Below are 16,360 nucleotides of genomic sequence, written 5' to 3'. Positions count from 1 at the left end.
TGACATCAGTTTTAACAAAAAAACCCTGTTTTTCCTCTTGTTTTCACCTTTTCTGGCCAAAAATTATCTCACGTCATTGGTGGGGTGGTCCCCTGGGGGTGCCTGGATTAGTAATTTTCTTTCCACTTTTTCTGCCAAAATTAAAAAATAATTGAGGGAGGAGCTAGATCTGCTGTCCTGGGATTGTGATTTCTTCACAGATTTGGGGATAAAACGGAGCTCTTTGGGGATACAGAGTGAAGCTGGGGACCAAACAGGGCCAAAGACAGGTAAGGACAAATGTATATCTAATAACTGATTATTTTTCACCAGGAAAGATTTTCCATATTGTGGGAAAATCCATCTGAAGACTCCTCAATTTCCCCCTTTTCTCCTTCCCACCCCCCCCCCCCCACCTTACCCTACTACCCTAGCCCTGAGTCTGGTCCTGGGAGCAGTGGGATTGGAGGATTTATGAAGGGATTTGGGGGAGAAAGGATTGGGGTTTGGAAGGGAACAAGAGAAGGGGAAAAGGAAGGAAAGGAAGAAGAGAGAAGAAAAGGGAAAAAGAAGGAAGAAAGGAAAAGGAGGAAAGGAAAACAGGAAAGATGAGTGGCAAAGAAAAAAAAAGGAGCAAGAGTGGGATACAGGTAAAAGGGAAAAAAGGGAGAAAAAGCAAAAAAGGGGAGGAAAGGAAAATCAGGGAAAAGGCAAGATAATAGGGAAAATATGGGAAAGGGGGAATAAGCAGAAAAAAAGGGAAAATAGTGAGACAAGAGAAAAAAGGGTAGGAAAAGGAAACAGGAGAGGGAGAAGAAAAGAAAAATGAAGGAAGTGGGGAGAAAAAGGGAAAAGGGGGAGGAAAGGATAAAAGGGTAAAGAAATGAAAAATGTGGAGGAAAGCAGTAAAAAGGAGGGAGAGGGAGAGAGGGATAGAAAAGGGAAAAAGATGAAGTAATGGAAAAACAAAAGGGGGATTTGGATCAAAAAATGGGATTTGGGGAAAAGAGGAGAAAATGGAAAAATTAAGCAAAAGAAGGAATGGAGAAAATAAGGAAAAAATAAAATTACAAAAAATAGGGAGAAATAAAAGGCAAAGGGAGCAAAAGAGGAAAGAAAAAACAAGGAAAGGAGATTCAAAGGTACCTGGGATGGTGGGGGAAGACAAGTGGAAATACCCCTCCAAAAGCCAATTTTTGCACCAGGTGCAATAAAATTCACATTTTTGAGTAAATGCAATTTAAGTAGTGAATTTGTGGATAACTTGAATGTGAGCAGATTTTGGGGACGAATTAACTACAACACTGGTTTTTGGGATGACTTTTTGGCTGAAACATACAGATTTTGGGGATTTGTGTGAGTTTTATGTCAAGAAATGGTGAATTTTGGGAAAATTCTAGTGAATTTCAAAATTTAAAAAAAAATATGAGAATTTGACTGTTTTTTCACCTTTTGCACCTAGAGCATCATGGATGGCAGCTTGGGAAAAGCAGATGTGCTGAGATGGTTCTGGATTGTTATGTTCTGGGGTAAGTTGAAACAGGTTGAGGAGATACTCCAAAAGCTATAAAATTCCCCTGAAATAATGAATTGCCTCAAAATAAGGTTTATCCAGCTCAGAAGCTGGATTCCCCAGCCTAAATGTTCCATCTTTTTCCCAGGGAATTAATTAGGGTTTCATCCCAATTCATGATTTTTCAAACTATTTTTTCCTGTGAATGTTGATCCAACAGATTAACCTAATGCATTAAATATTTTTTCAGAGTTTAGTCTCCCAACTGGAGCTTACTCTCCTAACTGGAGAATGAATGAGTTTATGAAAAATTAATCAAATCAATGATCAACTTACAACTCCATCAAATCAGTGATCTAAGAAATTAATAGTTCATAATATCAATCAAGTCCATCAAATCTGTAATCCATTAAGGCTATAATCTGTCAGATCAAGGTTAATTTAAATTTCTTCTCCAAAATAATATACCATCAAATCATATCCATAGTCCATAAATTCAATAAACCATCAAATAAAAAACAATGCCCAAGAAATTAACACTTCATAAAATCAACAGTCTGCCCAATAAAAAGTCTATCACTTTATTAATTGACTCAAAAGTCAATTGGCTCAATAATCTATTGAATCAATAATCCATTAAATAAATTTTTCATCAAATCAATGGTCTAGCAAATGAAATCAAAGGTCTATCAGATTGAAAGTCCATAAAGTCAATAATTTAACTAATCATTAACCCATTAAATTAATAATCCATTAATCAATAATCTACCAAATTGATCCAGTTATCAAATCAGTAGTCCACTAAATCAATAATCCAGCAATTCTTGAAATCAATTGTCCATCAAACCAATTATCCATCTAACCAATCACATCTCTATCAAATCAGTAATCCATCAAATTAATAATCCATTAAATCAATAATCTATCAGATTACCCACCCCTCTTCTTCCTCCTCCCAGCTCTCTTCCATGCCCCCAGCATCATATCTGAGATGTCACCACCTCACCTGGGTGACGAGTTCCTGGTGGCCTTTCTGCAGAATGGTAACCAGCGCACTCTTCGCAGTGACTTCCGCCTCCTCCTCCTCACTGGCCCCTCCCCATCCACCACTGCCACCATCTCCATGAAGAAACCTGGATTACGGATGACAGTGCAGGCAGCTGCCAACCAACCAGTCCTGGTGAAGATCCCACCCCAAGCTGAGATGGTGGGAAGCCAAATTTTTGAAAATGCTGTGGTGGTGAAGACCACTGCTGCTGTCACCGCAGTGATGGTCAGCGAGAAACCCACAGCAGCTGACTCTGCCGTCATTATTCCAGTCCATAGGTGGGGGACGGAATACCATGTGGTCACCCCCAACCCCGGCCCCACCCGCAATGCCCAGTTTGTGGTGGCTGCTTGGGATCAACCCACCACAGTCAACATTCACCTCAATGCTGACATCACCTTCCGTGGACGGCTGTATCGACGTGGCTCCACCCTTACCATCCCATTGGAGCCGTTCCAAGCAGCACAGATCCAGAGTGCAGCTGATCTTTCCGGAACACGAGTGCTGGCCCAGAGACCAGTGGCCGTCTTCAGTGGTCACACTTGTGTGGGCAGGCTGAGCCGTTGCGATCATGTCGTGGAACAGCTACACCCTGTCACCCAGTGGGGAAAATCCTTCCTTGTGCCACCAGTGCCCTTCCAGGGACAATCCAACCTTGTCTACATCACCGCTGACCAACCAACGCGTGTCACGGGTCATGGTGAAGTCACCAAGACCACGCGAGAGATACAACCCAACCACTCACTGCTCTATGGCACCCAATCCCCGCAGGGCTTGTTCCTCACTTCTGAAGCTGGTGTCCAGGTTTTTCTGTTGGGAAGTGGTGAGAACAGCGGTGCAGTAACCTTTGAGCCCTTTTTTGTCAGCATCCCGGACATAGCCAGTTACTGCAACTCCTACGGTGTCGTTGCACTGGAGGGATACGACAACCGCATCCTCCTGGTGGCCAAGACAGCAGAAACTTCTGGAATACTGCTGAACCAGAGGCCATTAGGGAGTGTGGCATGGCAGCTGATCCCTGGGACAGAATATTCATGGGTTGGGATAAATTTGGGAAGCGGATTTGGAATCCATCGTGTGGAGCACGAGACAGCAGCATTTGGGGTGTGGAACGTCGGGATGGGACAGGGGAAGCGCTATGGAGCAGAGGGGGCTTGCGACAGTGGTGAGTGGAGGTGGACTTTTATATTAATAAATTATATAGAATTATATAGATATCAATAACAGATATTTATATTTAATTATATTTAATTATAGGTAATCATACAAATGACAAATATCTATTAAATAAAAATAATAGCATTACATAATAATATTATTGTATTTTATATAACATTGCATGGTATTATATAATATTATAATGGAAATATTTAAAAAAAGTACTTATACACAAATATATAGGAATAATAGTAAAAAACTAAATGTAATATACTAAATAAATTAATAAGAATAAATGAAGAAATACATAAATACATAAAAATCCTCAAAATATAAGCATATAATATATAATAAATATCTAAGTCTAGATACAAATACAATAGATACATGTAATACCATATCTGTGACATTTATATTTATACATTCCTTTGAATCATATATATTTATTATATTTTTAATAACTCTGTATGATGGAAATGCATAACTATTATGTGGATAAATAATTAATATCTAAACAAACATAGTGATACTATATAGATATTTATAAATAATATAGAAACACTTACATGTAATTACAAATCAGATAGAAAAACATACAAAATATGTAACTAAATATACACTTAGACATATCAATAGTATAATAAATTAACGGAATTTAATCCTCTGTCACTAATAAACCTGCAGACCCCTGCCGGCAGGTGCAGTGCCGCCCTAAGGAGAGCTGTCACCTGGACAAGGGTGCGCCCACCTGCCGCCACGACTACCTGGGCACTTGCACAGGCTCCCCGTCCCTGCAGTATCACACCTTCGATGGGGCCTCTGTATCCCCCCGTGGTGGCTGCAGGTACACCCTGGCCAAGTACTGCGGGGGTGACCCCACCCTGGAGCCCTTCATCGTGGAGGAGCAGCGGAGTCAGGATCATTCTGAGAAGCCATTGGCCAATGTCTACGTCTACACCTACAATGTCTCTATCCGTGCCGGTGAGGACAAGGCTGTCCAGGTGAGCTTCCCCAGGTGTCAGATCCATCATTCCCATAAAACCATTTGTTCCAAGTGGATTAAAATATTTGGGTGAGCTTGACCTTCAAAAAATCAGGGAAAACATAAAAAAAAAAGTGAGAGGGTAAATAATTGAAATTTTGATGTTCACCTTAAAAAATAAGTATAACCTGTGGAATTTGAGGAATTTTTTTCTATTCCAAATCAGTTTTCCAGGTGGAATGTGTTGTTTCCCAATCCTGGTCTCCATACAAACAAAATTAGCTCAGAAGATGTAGAAAATGGTTTCGATTTGGAGCTTGAGCTTTTCTTTGTGTGAACCTCCATGAAGTAGGGCAAAACTTCTGATTAATAATGAAAATTAATTATTTATGAAATAATTTCTCCCTTTGTTTGTACATATGTGCTTTTTGTGGGGTTGGGAACCACCTGCTGAGGTTTAACCTTCCTCCTCAAATTCCTGCTCCACAAGGTTAACAACAAGCCCACCAACCTTCCAGCCACCCTGGAAGAAGGAAAAGTCCGGATTTTCCAAAATGAGGGTCGTACCATCCTCCAGACAGATTTTGGGCTGCAGGTGACCTATGATGAGGACCATGTTATCATGGTGGCAGTGCCCAGCAGCTATTCTGGGGCCAGCTGTGGCCTCTGTGGCAACTTCAATGAGGATGCAGATGATGAAGCCATGGCTCCCAATGGTATTCCTGGTGAAGGTGGTGAGAATTGGGCAGAAAGCTGGAGACATCCCTCATGCCAGGAAGATTGTGGAGATCAGGAGACTGCACAGGGCATGGAGGGGTGTGGTGAGTTCATGTGGGGATCTGTGAGAATAACGGGGAAGGGAGAAGAGTATCCATGTAAGAAGTCAGCTATAGGTGTTGGCCTAGAGAAATGGTTGTAGACATCAACATATCAACAGTGTATCTTTTCACCCCAAAACATCGCAAAATCCATTTACCCACCTAATCTGACCCAAAATGTCCATAAATATGGTATTATAGCAGCATTTTCCTGAAGGCCATCCCTGCTTGATGTCTCATTGACTCTACAACCCTTGTGGGCGTGAACAAAACCAGTGGGGAAAGAATGACCCCAAAATCTGCCTGATCTCACTTCAGCTGCCAAAAAACCAGAGAAATGTGCTAAGAATTTTCCCGAGGGTTGTCTCTGTGGGGTGTATCTTGAACTCTGGTTTAGGTGTCAATGTAACCAACACCTCCATCACAGGGAAGGCTTGCATTAGTTGGTCTCCCTAAAATACTCCTAAACCCTCCTAATTTGACTTCAGGTGCCCACAACACATAGAATTCCACTGGGGCTTTCTTGAGGATCATCCCTGTGTGATGTGTGATGTCTCACAGACTCTTAAATCCCTTGTAGATATCAAGGCAACCACCAACCCTAGCACCACCATCTCTGCTTGTTTCCACAACAATCGCTCCTACAAGGTCCACGAGGAATTTTGGGACGATGGGAGCTGCCAGAAGCGGTGCCGGTGTGAGAGTTCAGGGACTGTGACTTGTAGGGGGGGATGTAGATCCCATGAGAAGTGTGTCACGGTTAATGGCATCGCCAGGTGTACACCCAACAAGCACTACACCTGCATTGGGACCGGTGACCCACACTACACCACCTTTGATGGGGTGAGGTTTGACTTCCAAGGCTCCTGCATCTACCAGTTTGCTGCCCTCTGCACCCCCAAGCCTACCCTGGTCCCCTTCAATGTTACTGTGGAAAACAACCATCGTGGCAGCCGTGCCGTGTCCTTCACCAAGACTGTCAACCTGGAGGTCTATGGGAGTGTCATCAGCATGAGCCAGGAGCACCCACGCAAGGTCAAGGTGGGCAACCCCTCAAGGAATCCCTTTCATCCCCAAATTACCTCATACCCACCTTTTTTTCCATTCTAATTACCTTTTTGCCCCAAAGTCTTCCTTTTTCCTGCCAAAGTACCCTTTTTTAATGCCAAATTCTCAATTCTCCATTTTCTCACAGATTCCCCATTTTTTTTACCCAAATCCCCCTCTCATCCCTCAAATACTCTTTATCTCCCCAAATACATTTTTTTGCCAAGTATCCCTTTTCACCTTTGGATTCCCTCCTTTTTCCCCAAATTGCTCTTCATTTGCCTCCAATTTGCCTTTTCCCAAAAAAATTCTCCAATTTTCCCTCAAAATTGTTCTTTTTTCCTTCAAAATCCCCTTTTCACCAAAAAGTTTAATTTCCTCCCCTAAAATGCCTCTTTGTCTGCAAATTCTTCTCTTTTTCTGCTCAAATACCCTTCATTTCACTCAAATCCTCCTTTTATCTCTCAAATACTACTTTTTCCCCCCAAATCACCTCTTCCTCTAAAAAAGCCTATTTTCTCAATCCTCATAGTTCCCCCAAATCACTTGTTTTCCCTGAAATTCCATTTTGCCTCCCATTCTTTCCCTTTTTTGTGCCTTGATTTCCCAACAAATCTTCCTTTCTCCTCTAAATCCAACTTTTTGTTGCAAATTCCCTGTTTTTCCACCAAATTCCTATTTTTCCCCAATTTTTACCTCAAATTACATTAAATATATAATACATTGAAACTGAATTAAAATATAAAAATAATTCAAATACAAATACAAAAGCAAGTAAATAAGAATAAAAAGCATAAAGATAAAAAATGAAATCCAGTTAAAAGTCAATGAGAAGAAATAAATACAAAAAGAAAGAATAGAATTAAAAATATAGGATATATTAAGATAAAATTGTAATAAAAATAAAAATAGAAAAATAAAATAAAACTATGATTTCAAACCTCTTTTCTCCTTTCTCCACTCTCTGTCTCACTCCTCTTCCTGCAGGTGGATGGTGCCTTTGTGTCCCTTCCCTTCACCCACCCCCACTTTTCCGTGTTCTACCGTGGCGTTCATGGCTTTGTCACCACTGACTTCGGTGTCACTGTCACCTTTGACTGGTACAGCTACGCCCGTGTCATCCTCCCCACCACCTACTCTGGTGCTGTCTGTGGCCTCTGCGGCAATGCCAATGGTGACCCTGATGATGACTTTGTCACCCCAGCTGGCCACCGTGCCTCCCATGAGACCCAGCTAGGTGACAGCTGGAAAGTGGGGGATGTCCCTGGGTGCTCAGCTGGTTGTGGCTCAGAGTGCCCGGTGTGTGACGCGGTGAATGTGCAGCCATACCGTGGGGACAGGTACTGTGGGGTGATCGCCCGAGCAGGGGGACCCTTCCGGGAGTGTCACGGTGTCATCAACCCAGAGCCATTCCTGCAGGACTGTGCTTTTGATGCCTGTCACTACAAGGGACATCGCGACACTGTGTGTCAGGGTGTCTCTGCCTATGTCACCACATGCCAGAGTCATGGGGTGGCTGTGGAGATGTGGAGAACAGCGGAGTTCTGCGGTGAGTGTGGGCAGTATGAGGGGAAATGGGACCCTCCCTTCCCTCCCTCTCCCTTCCCTCCCTCTCCCTTCCCTCCCTCTCCCTTCCCTCCCTCTCCCTTCCCTCCCTCTTCCTTCCCTCCCTCTCCCTTCCCTCCCTCTCCCTTCCCTCCTCCCTCCTTTTTTCCTTGAGTGACTCCCGTTCCCTTTGGATATTCCCCTCACTCTTTATTTTCTTCTTTTTTTTCCCCAGCTCTTTCCTGCCCCCCTCACTCCCACTATGAGCTCTGTGGGAGCCCCTGCCAGCCCACCTGCCAAACTCCCTCAATTCCCACCTCCTGTCCTGCATCTCCTTGCTCCGAGGGCTGTTTCTGCGACACCGGTTATGTCCTCAGCGGCTCCGACTGTGTCCCCCATTCTGAGTGTGGCTGTGAGTACCTTGGTCGCTACTACCAGAAGGATACCGAGTTTCACCCCTCATGCCGGGAACGCTGCCGCTGCGGTGCCAATGGTACAGTGACTTGCCAGGAAGCATTCTGTGGTGCCCATGAGGAGTGTCGGGTGGAGGATGGCATGTTGGGATGTCACCCCACTGGTTACGGCCGGTTGGTTGTGTCAGGAGATCCCCACTATGTCACCTTTGATGGACGCAGCTTCAATATCCCGGGATCCTGCACCTACGTCCTGGCACGAGTGTGTGAGCCAGCACGACGATTGGTCAACTTCACAGTGTTGGTGGAGCATGAGGCAGGCAGTCATAGCGACCCAGTGCTGATGAAGAGGGTAGTGGTATCCATCCATGGGTACACCATCACCATGGAGCGGGGACGGAGGTGGGAGGTGACGGTAAGTCTGGAGGTCTCCACAGTGATATGGTGAAGATGAAGGGGATTGTGGTGTCCATTCATGGGTTCAATGTCAATCGTGGAGAGGATCCAGTGATTCCCATGCTGACACCATGATTATAAGGAGGGTGGCTGTTTCCCTCCACAGCTACACTGTCTCTGTGGTGTGGAGTCTAGTGACCCTACTCTGAAGTGTCGCACATGTCACTCTATCCCCATTCCAGGTGGACTTGGAGCGCTACACCCTCCCACTGGTGACAGAGGACAAGAACCTTCGCATTGGCCAAGAGGGAAATAACATCATCCTTCACACTGCCGCAGGAATCCGCATCCTCTACAACACAGCCACCTTCCTCCTCATCACTGTCCCGGACATCTACCGTGGTCGGCTGTGTGGCTTGGGCGGTGACTATGATGGGGACCCCAGTGATGACTTCCGGCTGCCCAGCGGGGCACTGGCAGAAACCACCCAGGAATTTGTTACCTCCTGGAAGGTTCCAGAGAAGGACAGAACATGCAGTGATGGCTGTGATGGCGGTGTGTGCAGCAGGTGTGATGTCACCAAAGAGGCGATGTACAGCAGGAACGGATCCTGTGGGATCATCCGTGATGCAGAAGGGCCATTCCAGGGGTGCCACCCACATGTGAGCCCCGTGGAGTATTTCACCCACTGTGTCCATGACGTCTGTGCCGCCAGCGGGGACCGCACCGCCCTGTGCCACTCACTGCAGGCATATGCCACTGCTTGCCAAGCCGCTGGTGCTATGGTCAGATCGTGGAGGACAAAGGAGTTCTGCCGTAAGTAAGGAAGAATTTTGCCACTTCAGGTCCTTTATCCACAAAAGCACAAAACCTACATTTTTCTCCTGGAAAAAAAAAAACAAAAAAAACCAAAAAAAAAACAACACACTAAAATCTTGGAGAAAAAAATCCCTCAGGTTCTGGAAAAATAGTTTTGGAAAGAATTTCCCCCAGCTGGGGAAAATTTTCCTCATTTTGGAAAATATTGCCTCAATTTTTGAACAAATTCCCCTGCATTTCAAAGAGATTTTCACATTTTGCAAAAATTCCTTCAAGTTTTAGAAAATATTCTCCAATATTAAAAAAAAATGTAAAAAGTGAGAAAAAACAAATTTCAAAAAAGCCTTCAATTTTTGAAAGAATTCACTGAGATTTTAGAAACATTCTCTTCTGTTTTGAAAAAAACATCCTCCCTTCATGGAAAAATTCCTTTAAAATTTTGAAGTTCTCTCTCAAATTTGATTTAAATCTTTCAATTGTGAGAAAGCCCTCAAAATCTGAAAAAAATTGCTCACCATTTTTAAAAATTAAGTAATTTTGAAAAATTCCCTTCAGTTACCCCGTTCAGTTTGGAAAAAAAAAAAAAAATTGCAGAAAACCTTCCAATTTTCCTAAAACCATTCCAATTCTGGAAAAAAAAAAGGCCAAATTTCCTGAAGAAAAAAACCCAATATCCTTGAAGAATCTGGCCATTTTGGTAAAGTTAATAACATTTTACTGTAAACATTTGAAGATGGAGAAATAACACCATTGTGGAAGGATGCCCTCAAATTAAAAAAAACCCAAAAACCAGCACACAGAAAAAAACCCATGTTTGATGGAAATGCCGAAAGTAGGAAAACATCTCCCATTTGGAAAAGACTCTGTCAAATTAAAAACAAAACGAAACAAAACAAAACAAAACAAAACAACTTTCTTCCTGAAAACCTTCACATTTTGACCAAAATCCTGCACAATTTGGAATTGTCCCAACAATTAATTTTTTTGTTTGTTTTTTTTCCCCTTTTTCCCCAGCCCCATCCTGCCCACCAAACAGCCACTATGAGCTCTGCACCCGCACCTGTGACCTGACCTGTGCTGCCCTGGTGGGCCCCACCCGCTGCAGCTGGGGGTGCTTTGAGGGGTGTCAGTGCAACGAGGGGTTTGTCTTTGATGGGGACACCTGCGTGTCACCCGAGCGCTGTGGCTGCCTCCACAGGGGACGCTATCTCAAGGTCAGGTGACAAGGACAGGTGATATGATACCTGAGGCTGGGGACTGGTAGGGTTGGTTTTCTGGGAATCAGGCTGGGCATTGAGCTGCTCCATCTGGAACATTCCAGAGCATTTGGGGTAAAAAAAGGACAATTAACAGCAAAAAGGACAATTGTTGGGTGGGTGGGGGTGGGGGGAAAGATAGCTGGCTGGGGAACAGGCAGGAAAAATGAATTAATGAGACAAAAGGAAGAATTAATGGGGAAATAAGGACAAATAACACCAAAAAATTGTGATTAGCAGGGAAAATGTTACCATTAATTGGTTGAGCTGTCCAAAGTCCCTGAAATCCACCTGAATTTCTCACTCTCTAAGAGTTCCCCTTTTGGAATTCAGGAAATTTGGGAGATTGTGCTTAACCTGTGAGATTTCCTGTTCCAGGCAGGTGAGACTGTCACCTTCAACAACTGCTCCAAGGAATGCCATTGTCACCCATCACGGGGACTGGTGTGCCGGGACACACAGTGTCCCCAGGACCAGGTGTGCATCACCCGTGATGGGGCACAGGTGTGTGCCAGGAGGGAAGGCCACTGCCGGGTCATGCCTGGAGCCAAAATGACCACCTTTGATGGTGTCACCGGGCCCCTGTTGGCCAGTGGCACCTACAAGGTGTCAGCCCTCTGCGACGAGGAGGCACCGGACTGGTTCAAGGTGGTGATGGAGGTCAGTGACTGTCGTGACGTGAACGTCCCCGCAGCCACAGCTGCCATCATCTTCATCCGCGAGGGCGTCATCAGTGTTAATGGCAACATGGAGGTGTGGGTGAGTGGAGCACGTGAGGAAGTTTTAAGTGGTTTGGGTCAATCTAGAGAGATTTCAGCAAAAATCTCTTTAGATTTTGCCTGCTAGTGAGCTACTTTGTCTGATGTGGAGCGATTTTGCCCGATAATGAGTAATTTTTGCAAAAAGAGAATTATTTTGGTTCTAGCCAAGCTAGAGCCCTTTGCCAAAGAACAAACTGGTTTTCTATCATGTTTTTAATAATTTTCTGTAATTTTCCCAGGTCAATGGCCTCTTCACCCGGCCCCCCACCACCATTTCTGAGTCCATCTTTGTGGCATCATCCCCTGACAATGTCACCATCACCCACTACTCTGGGATGTCCATCACCATCACTCGGAATGGGGAAGCAACCATCACCGTGACCTCAGGCCTGGCCTCCCGTCTCTGTGCCCCCTGTGGGAATTTCAATGGAAACCCCAGAGATGACCTGAAGCTTCCAGATGGACGCGATGCCCAGAGTGTTGGAGAAGTGGTGGACATGTGGAAATCCCGGGATTTTGCTGGATGGTGAGTAATTCCTCAGTAATATATTTACCCCAAACTCCAAGAAAATTATGTTTTCCCACTCAGAAATTTGGCAATAAAGTCAGTGGGTGAGGGGCTGGGCAAATCCTGGAAGGAATTTTCCAGTTTCTTTGGTTTCATTCGCAGCGACTGAGGCAGGATCCTGTGGGAACGATCCGGGTAAGCAGCTGCTTTGCCAAGAAATGAGCCATCTTGCATTACAAGGGGGATTTTTTTGCCCAATAATGAGATATTTTCCCCAACAAGATATTTTGCATAGTAAATACACTTTTTTCCCCCAAAATTAGCCACTTTCCCCCAGGTCAGGTCATCATGCATAATGCTGACCCACTTTTGCACAAAAAGACCCGTTATTTGCATATTAATAATCCATTTTGTATAATACTTCCCTATTTTTGCCAAAATGACCCATTTCTGCCCAAAGTGATATATTTCTTTCTCTTCCAGCCATATCTCCCACCAGACCCGTCAGGAAGTTGATGCTCCTATCTATCCCATCCCATAGGTGGATCCACCTCAAATTCCCCCAAATTTGGGAAAATTCTGGATTTTACCTCAAATCCATGACATTTTCCTGGATTTTTCTCAGATGGATTAAATCTGTGTGGATCCTAATTCCTTGATGTCTCATCCATGCCCTGGAACCTAGAAATATATCAAATTCAGGTTAAAAAAGATCAAAATCCCAGTATTTTTTCCCATATAAAAATGATATTGCCAAGGGCTGGAGTTGATGCAACAGTCAATAAATGCTTTAAAGGCTTTTTTGGGGTGTGAATTTGAGGTTTCTTTGTTAAGTTGGAAAACTGGGGGGGTTATAATCTCAGTGAGTAGCAATATTTTACCCTTAAATGTAGGTCAACAGGACCCAAAAGTGTACTGGGACCCTTACATGGGGCATTGAGGCCCCAAAGTATATGGCATTCTGACCTCAAAGATCAGGATACTGTGACCCCTAAATTTGTAGCACTATGGCCTCTAAGTGTGGCACATCACAACCCCAAGTATGGGGTGTTTTGACTGCAAATTGTGGGGCCATGTGACCTAAAAATGTGGTGTGACCCCTAAGTGTGGTATGTTAGAGCCCAAAGTGTGGTGCAATAGTATTTCAAAGAGTGAGATGCTATGACCCCAAACTGTGGGGGTACTTTGACCCTAAATCATGTAGTACGTCCAAAATGCAGGATACCAAGACCCACAAGTCGGGACAAAGTGATGCCTATACATGGACCACTGTGACTCCAAAAAGTAAACCACTGTGACATGGAAGTGTGGGGCAATGTGATCCCCAAGTGTGAAGTGGTTTTACCCCAAAATGAAGGGAATTGTGACCTCAAAATGTGGCACAGTACGACCTACCAAGTGTGAGGTCTCTTGACAACAGAGTGTGGGACAATGTGACCCAAGAATGTGTGGCACTGAACCCTTAAAGGTGGGGCACATTAACCCAAACATAGGGTTACCCTCAACTAAGGGGCATTCTGACCCCAAAATATATGGTATTTTGCCCCAGAAGTGTGAGACACTATAGCCTTTAAGAGTGTGGCATTATGACCTCCAAGTGAAGGTCATTGCAACCCCAAAGAGTGGGGCAATGTGACTCCAAAATGTGGGACAATGTGACAGCAAATGGGGGATGCTTCTATCCATAAATATGGGGCACTGTAACCCCCACGTGAGGGGCAGCTTAACCCCAAAGTATAGGATATGATGACCCTTAAGTATGGTGCATTTTGTCCCCCAATTTTGGAACATTTTGACCCCAAAATGGAGGGCAGTGTGACCCCAAAGTCTGGGACAATGAAACCAAAAAGCATGGGGCAACATGACCTCCAAATTTGAGATGTTGCAACCCCAAATTTCAGGGCATTGTGACCCCAGTGTTTGGGGCACTGTGCTCCACAATTACTCCCTCCCCCACCAGTCTCGCCCCTCCATGCTGAATTGCTCCTCTCTCCCTCCCCATCTCTTCTTCTTGTTTCTGCCCCATTCCCACTTGGATTCTTGACCACCCAGACTGTGGGGTGGGGACTCCCAATTCCTTCTCTTTACCTCCATGGGAGCAGGATATCCAGTGTTTGCCACCCTGCTTTGGGAAGTCCCCAAATCTCTGAATTCTTACCTCAAAAATAACCACAAAACCTTGGCATTGGGATACAAAGTTCACAGAAATACAGGAGGACCTGGAAGAATTCTCAAGTATTTCACAACAACTTCGAGACAGCAAAAAGCCCTTGGAATTCTTCTGAAATAAAACTCCAAAAATAAGCACAAGGGTTTTTAACTTTTTATTTTGCCATTTTTTCCCCCTCAAAATCTGGCCTTTTTTGAGAAGTGAAAGCATTTTTGTGGGAAAAGTTGGTATGCAGGTAATTTTCAAGGAGGGTGTCATGGGACTGAAGCTTGTCTGGGGGAGTGGGATGCCTCAGTGTGGTGGGAGGGGTTTGAATTCTTTTGGTGTGACTCAGAGTGGGAGAAGGTCTTGGGGACAGGAGGGGCTGGGAGAGAGGTATGGAACTGGGGGTTGATGTGCTCCAGGTGTGTGTGGGGGGTTTTGGGGTCCCCCAGGGTGGGGGAGGAGGTCAAGGTGAGGGGCTAGCAGTTCTTCTGGGCACTGGAAGTCCTGGGAGCACCGGGAGACAAAACTCAGCTGGCACATTTCAATTAGTATGTTACTCAAATATTCCCACATTCAATCCAGATTCAATCATTATCATGGCATTTGGAGGTTTTGATTTGATTTTTGTATGATATAACAATTTTAAAAGGTTTTTAAAATTGTCTTCTGAATCAAGAATGAATATAGTTGCATTTTGCAATAAGTGTTCTTGTCATCTTCACCGTGATCTCCACATGTGACTGGAATTTTTATTTTGTAAACCTGCTAGTGGTCTTTTTGGTCTTAATTTTTTTCAAATATTAAAGGATTTTCAGTCACTATTTATCATCTGTTTTGAGCTCTGGAAAACCTAGAGTTCAGAGGATGTCTCGGAAGCCTTTTTAGGTTGCTGTGTTGTAAAAGATCAATTTCCATAAATCAAAGGTTGTCTTTTCCTCTGAGACAAATACATTTAACTTTTCTTTAATGGACAAAAACTTCACTGCCACAGAATGGTTGACATTAACTCTTAAATCATCCTCATTTGATAATTAATTGTGTTTCAAGTATTTTTGTAACACAATCACAAAAGATGCCCAAGTCTTGTGGAGAATAAAAGCTGTTGCTTTAAAAGCATTAGGAGAATAAACTAAAATCCTTATTTAAAAAATGAAAAAAGAGAAGATTCTCTTAAAATAAGACCAGGCAGAGCATGCACATTCCATGTGGTGTTTTGCCACCTGTTCAAGCCAAATATCCTGCAGCAGTTTTCCAGGAAAAAAGCTCTCTAACTCAGAAGTACAGCCAATTGTTTCTACATCAAAGACAAAATGCAGTTAGTTTCTGCCTCAAAATCAACAGTCTGAGGAAATGCCTCCAATTAAAACAAATAAGTCTATCTTTGTTTTGTTGTTTTTATGTACTTTCTTTTGCCTCCAAGTGCCAATATTTTAAGTTTGTTTTTTTTTCTGAAGATCATGCACTAGCTTTGGCTGCAAGGGCACAATTTAATTTACTCCTTAATTGCAGCCCAATCATTCAAACTTTCAGTAAACTAAAAATGCCATCTTAAGCTTCCACTGAAAACCTTGTGGGAAAGTGGAAGTACAACTTTGATAATAAAGCAGAAGACATATAAAGCGAAAGATGTGAATCTCACTTTTTTCACATACAACATATAATGTCATCAAACTTTTTATCTACCTATTTGTCAGACAAACTTAATTTTGAAAAAAAAATTATAACTGATTTCTGCAAATCAGTATTACCTTCTCTCCCTGTATTTGTCAGCAGATCTATCCATAGATCTGTTGGCTAGGGGCTGGTGGTGACAGCGATGGGAATATGCAGGAGATGGCACATAGAATCACAGAGCCATGGAATGGCTTGGGTTGGAAGAAATCTTAAAGCCCATCCAGTCCCACCCCTGCCATGGACAGGGATACCTTCCACTCTCCCAGGTTGCTCCAAGCCCTATTCAGC

General features: G+C 43.7%; 1 protein-coding gene across 3 annotated transcripts; it reads left to right on the top strand.

Annotated features, from left to right (window-relative positions):
• Window positions 1-128: 128 nt before the first annotated feature.
• Window positions 129-13,042, top strand: LOC110476476 (IgGFc-binding protein-like). Of its 3 annotated transcripts, none has more exons than XM_085567634.1 (14): window positions 129-269; window positions 1,442-1,508; window positions 2,452-3,705; window positions 4,383-4,699; window positions 5,171-5,501; window positions 6,079-6,539; window positions 7,533-8,094; window positions 8,326-8,918; window positions 9,142-9,715; window positions 10,733-10,932; window positions 11,353-11,733; window positions 11,975-12,261; window positions 12,406-12,438; window positions 12,727-13,042. In XM_085567634.1, the coding sequence occupies exons 2-13, from the start codon at window positions 1,448-1,450 to the stop codon at window positions 12,410-12,412; spliced, it is 5,028 nt and encodes a 1,675-aa protein (XP_085423760.1). In that variant the 5' UTR covers window positions 129-269; window positions 1,442-1,447; the 3' UTR covers window positions 12,413-12,438; window positions 12,727-13,042. The 3 variants fall into 3 exon arrangements, with proteins under 3 accessions (XP_085423760.1, XP_085423759.1, XP_085423758.1); XM_085567633.1 differs by having other exon boundaries at window positions 12,385-12,438; XM_085567632.1 differs by lacking the exon at window positions 12,406-12,438.
• Window positions 13,043-16,360: the final 3,318 nt, after the last annotated feature.

This window comes from Lonchura striata, chromosome Z (assembly GCF_050655825.1).
Source record: "Lonchura striata isolate lonStrDom1 chromosome Z, ASM5065582v1, whole genome shotgun sequence".
NCBI lineage: Eukaryota > Metazoa > Chordata > Aves > Passeriformes > Estrildidae > Lonchura > Lonchura striata.
This window is presented reverse-complemented; position numbering and strand designations above follow the sequence as displayed.

What these genes read in the sequence shown, in the direction of transcription:
- LOC110476476 (XM_085567632.1), top strand. Translation starts at nt 1,448, where the DNA reads ATGGATGGCAGCTTGGGAAAAGCAGATGTGCTGAGATGGTTCTGGATT. An exon ending in ACAGGGCATGGAGGGGTGTG is followed by an intron (nt 5,502 to 6,078) that starts GTGAGTTCATGT and finishes AATCCCTTGTAG; the next exon opens with ATATCAAGGCAACCACCAAC. An exon ending in AGCACCCACGCAAGGTCAAG is followed by an intron (nt 6,540 to 7,532) that starts GTGGGCAACCCC and finishes CTCTTCCTGCAG; the next exon opens with GTGGATGGTGCCTTTGTGTC.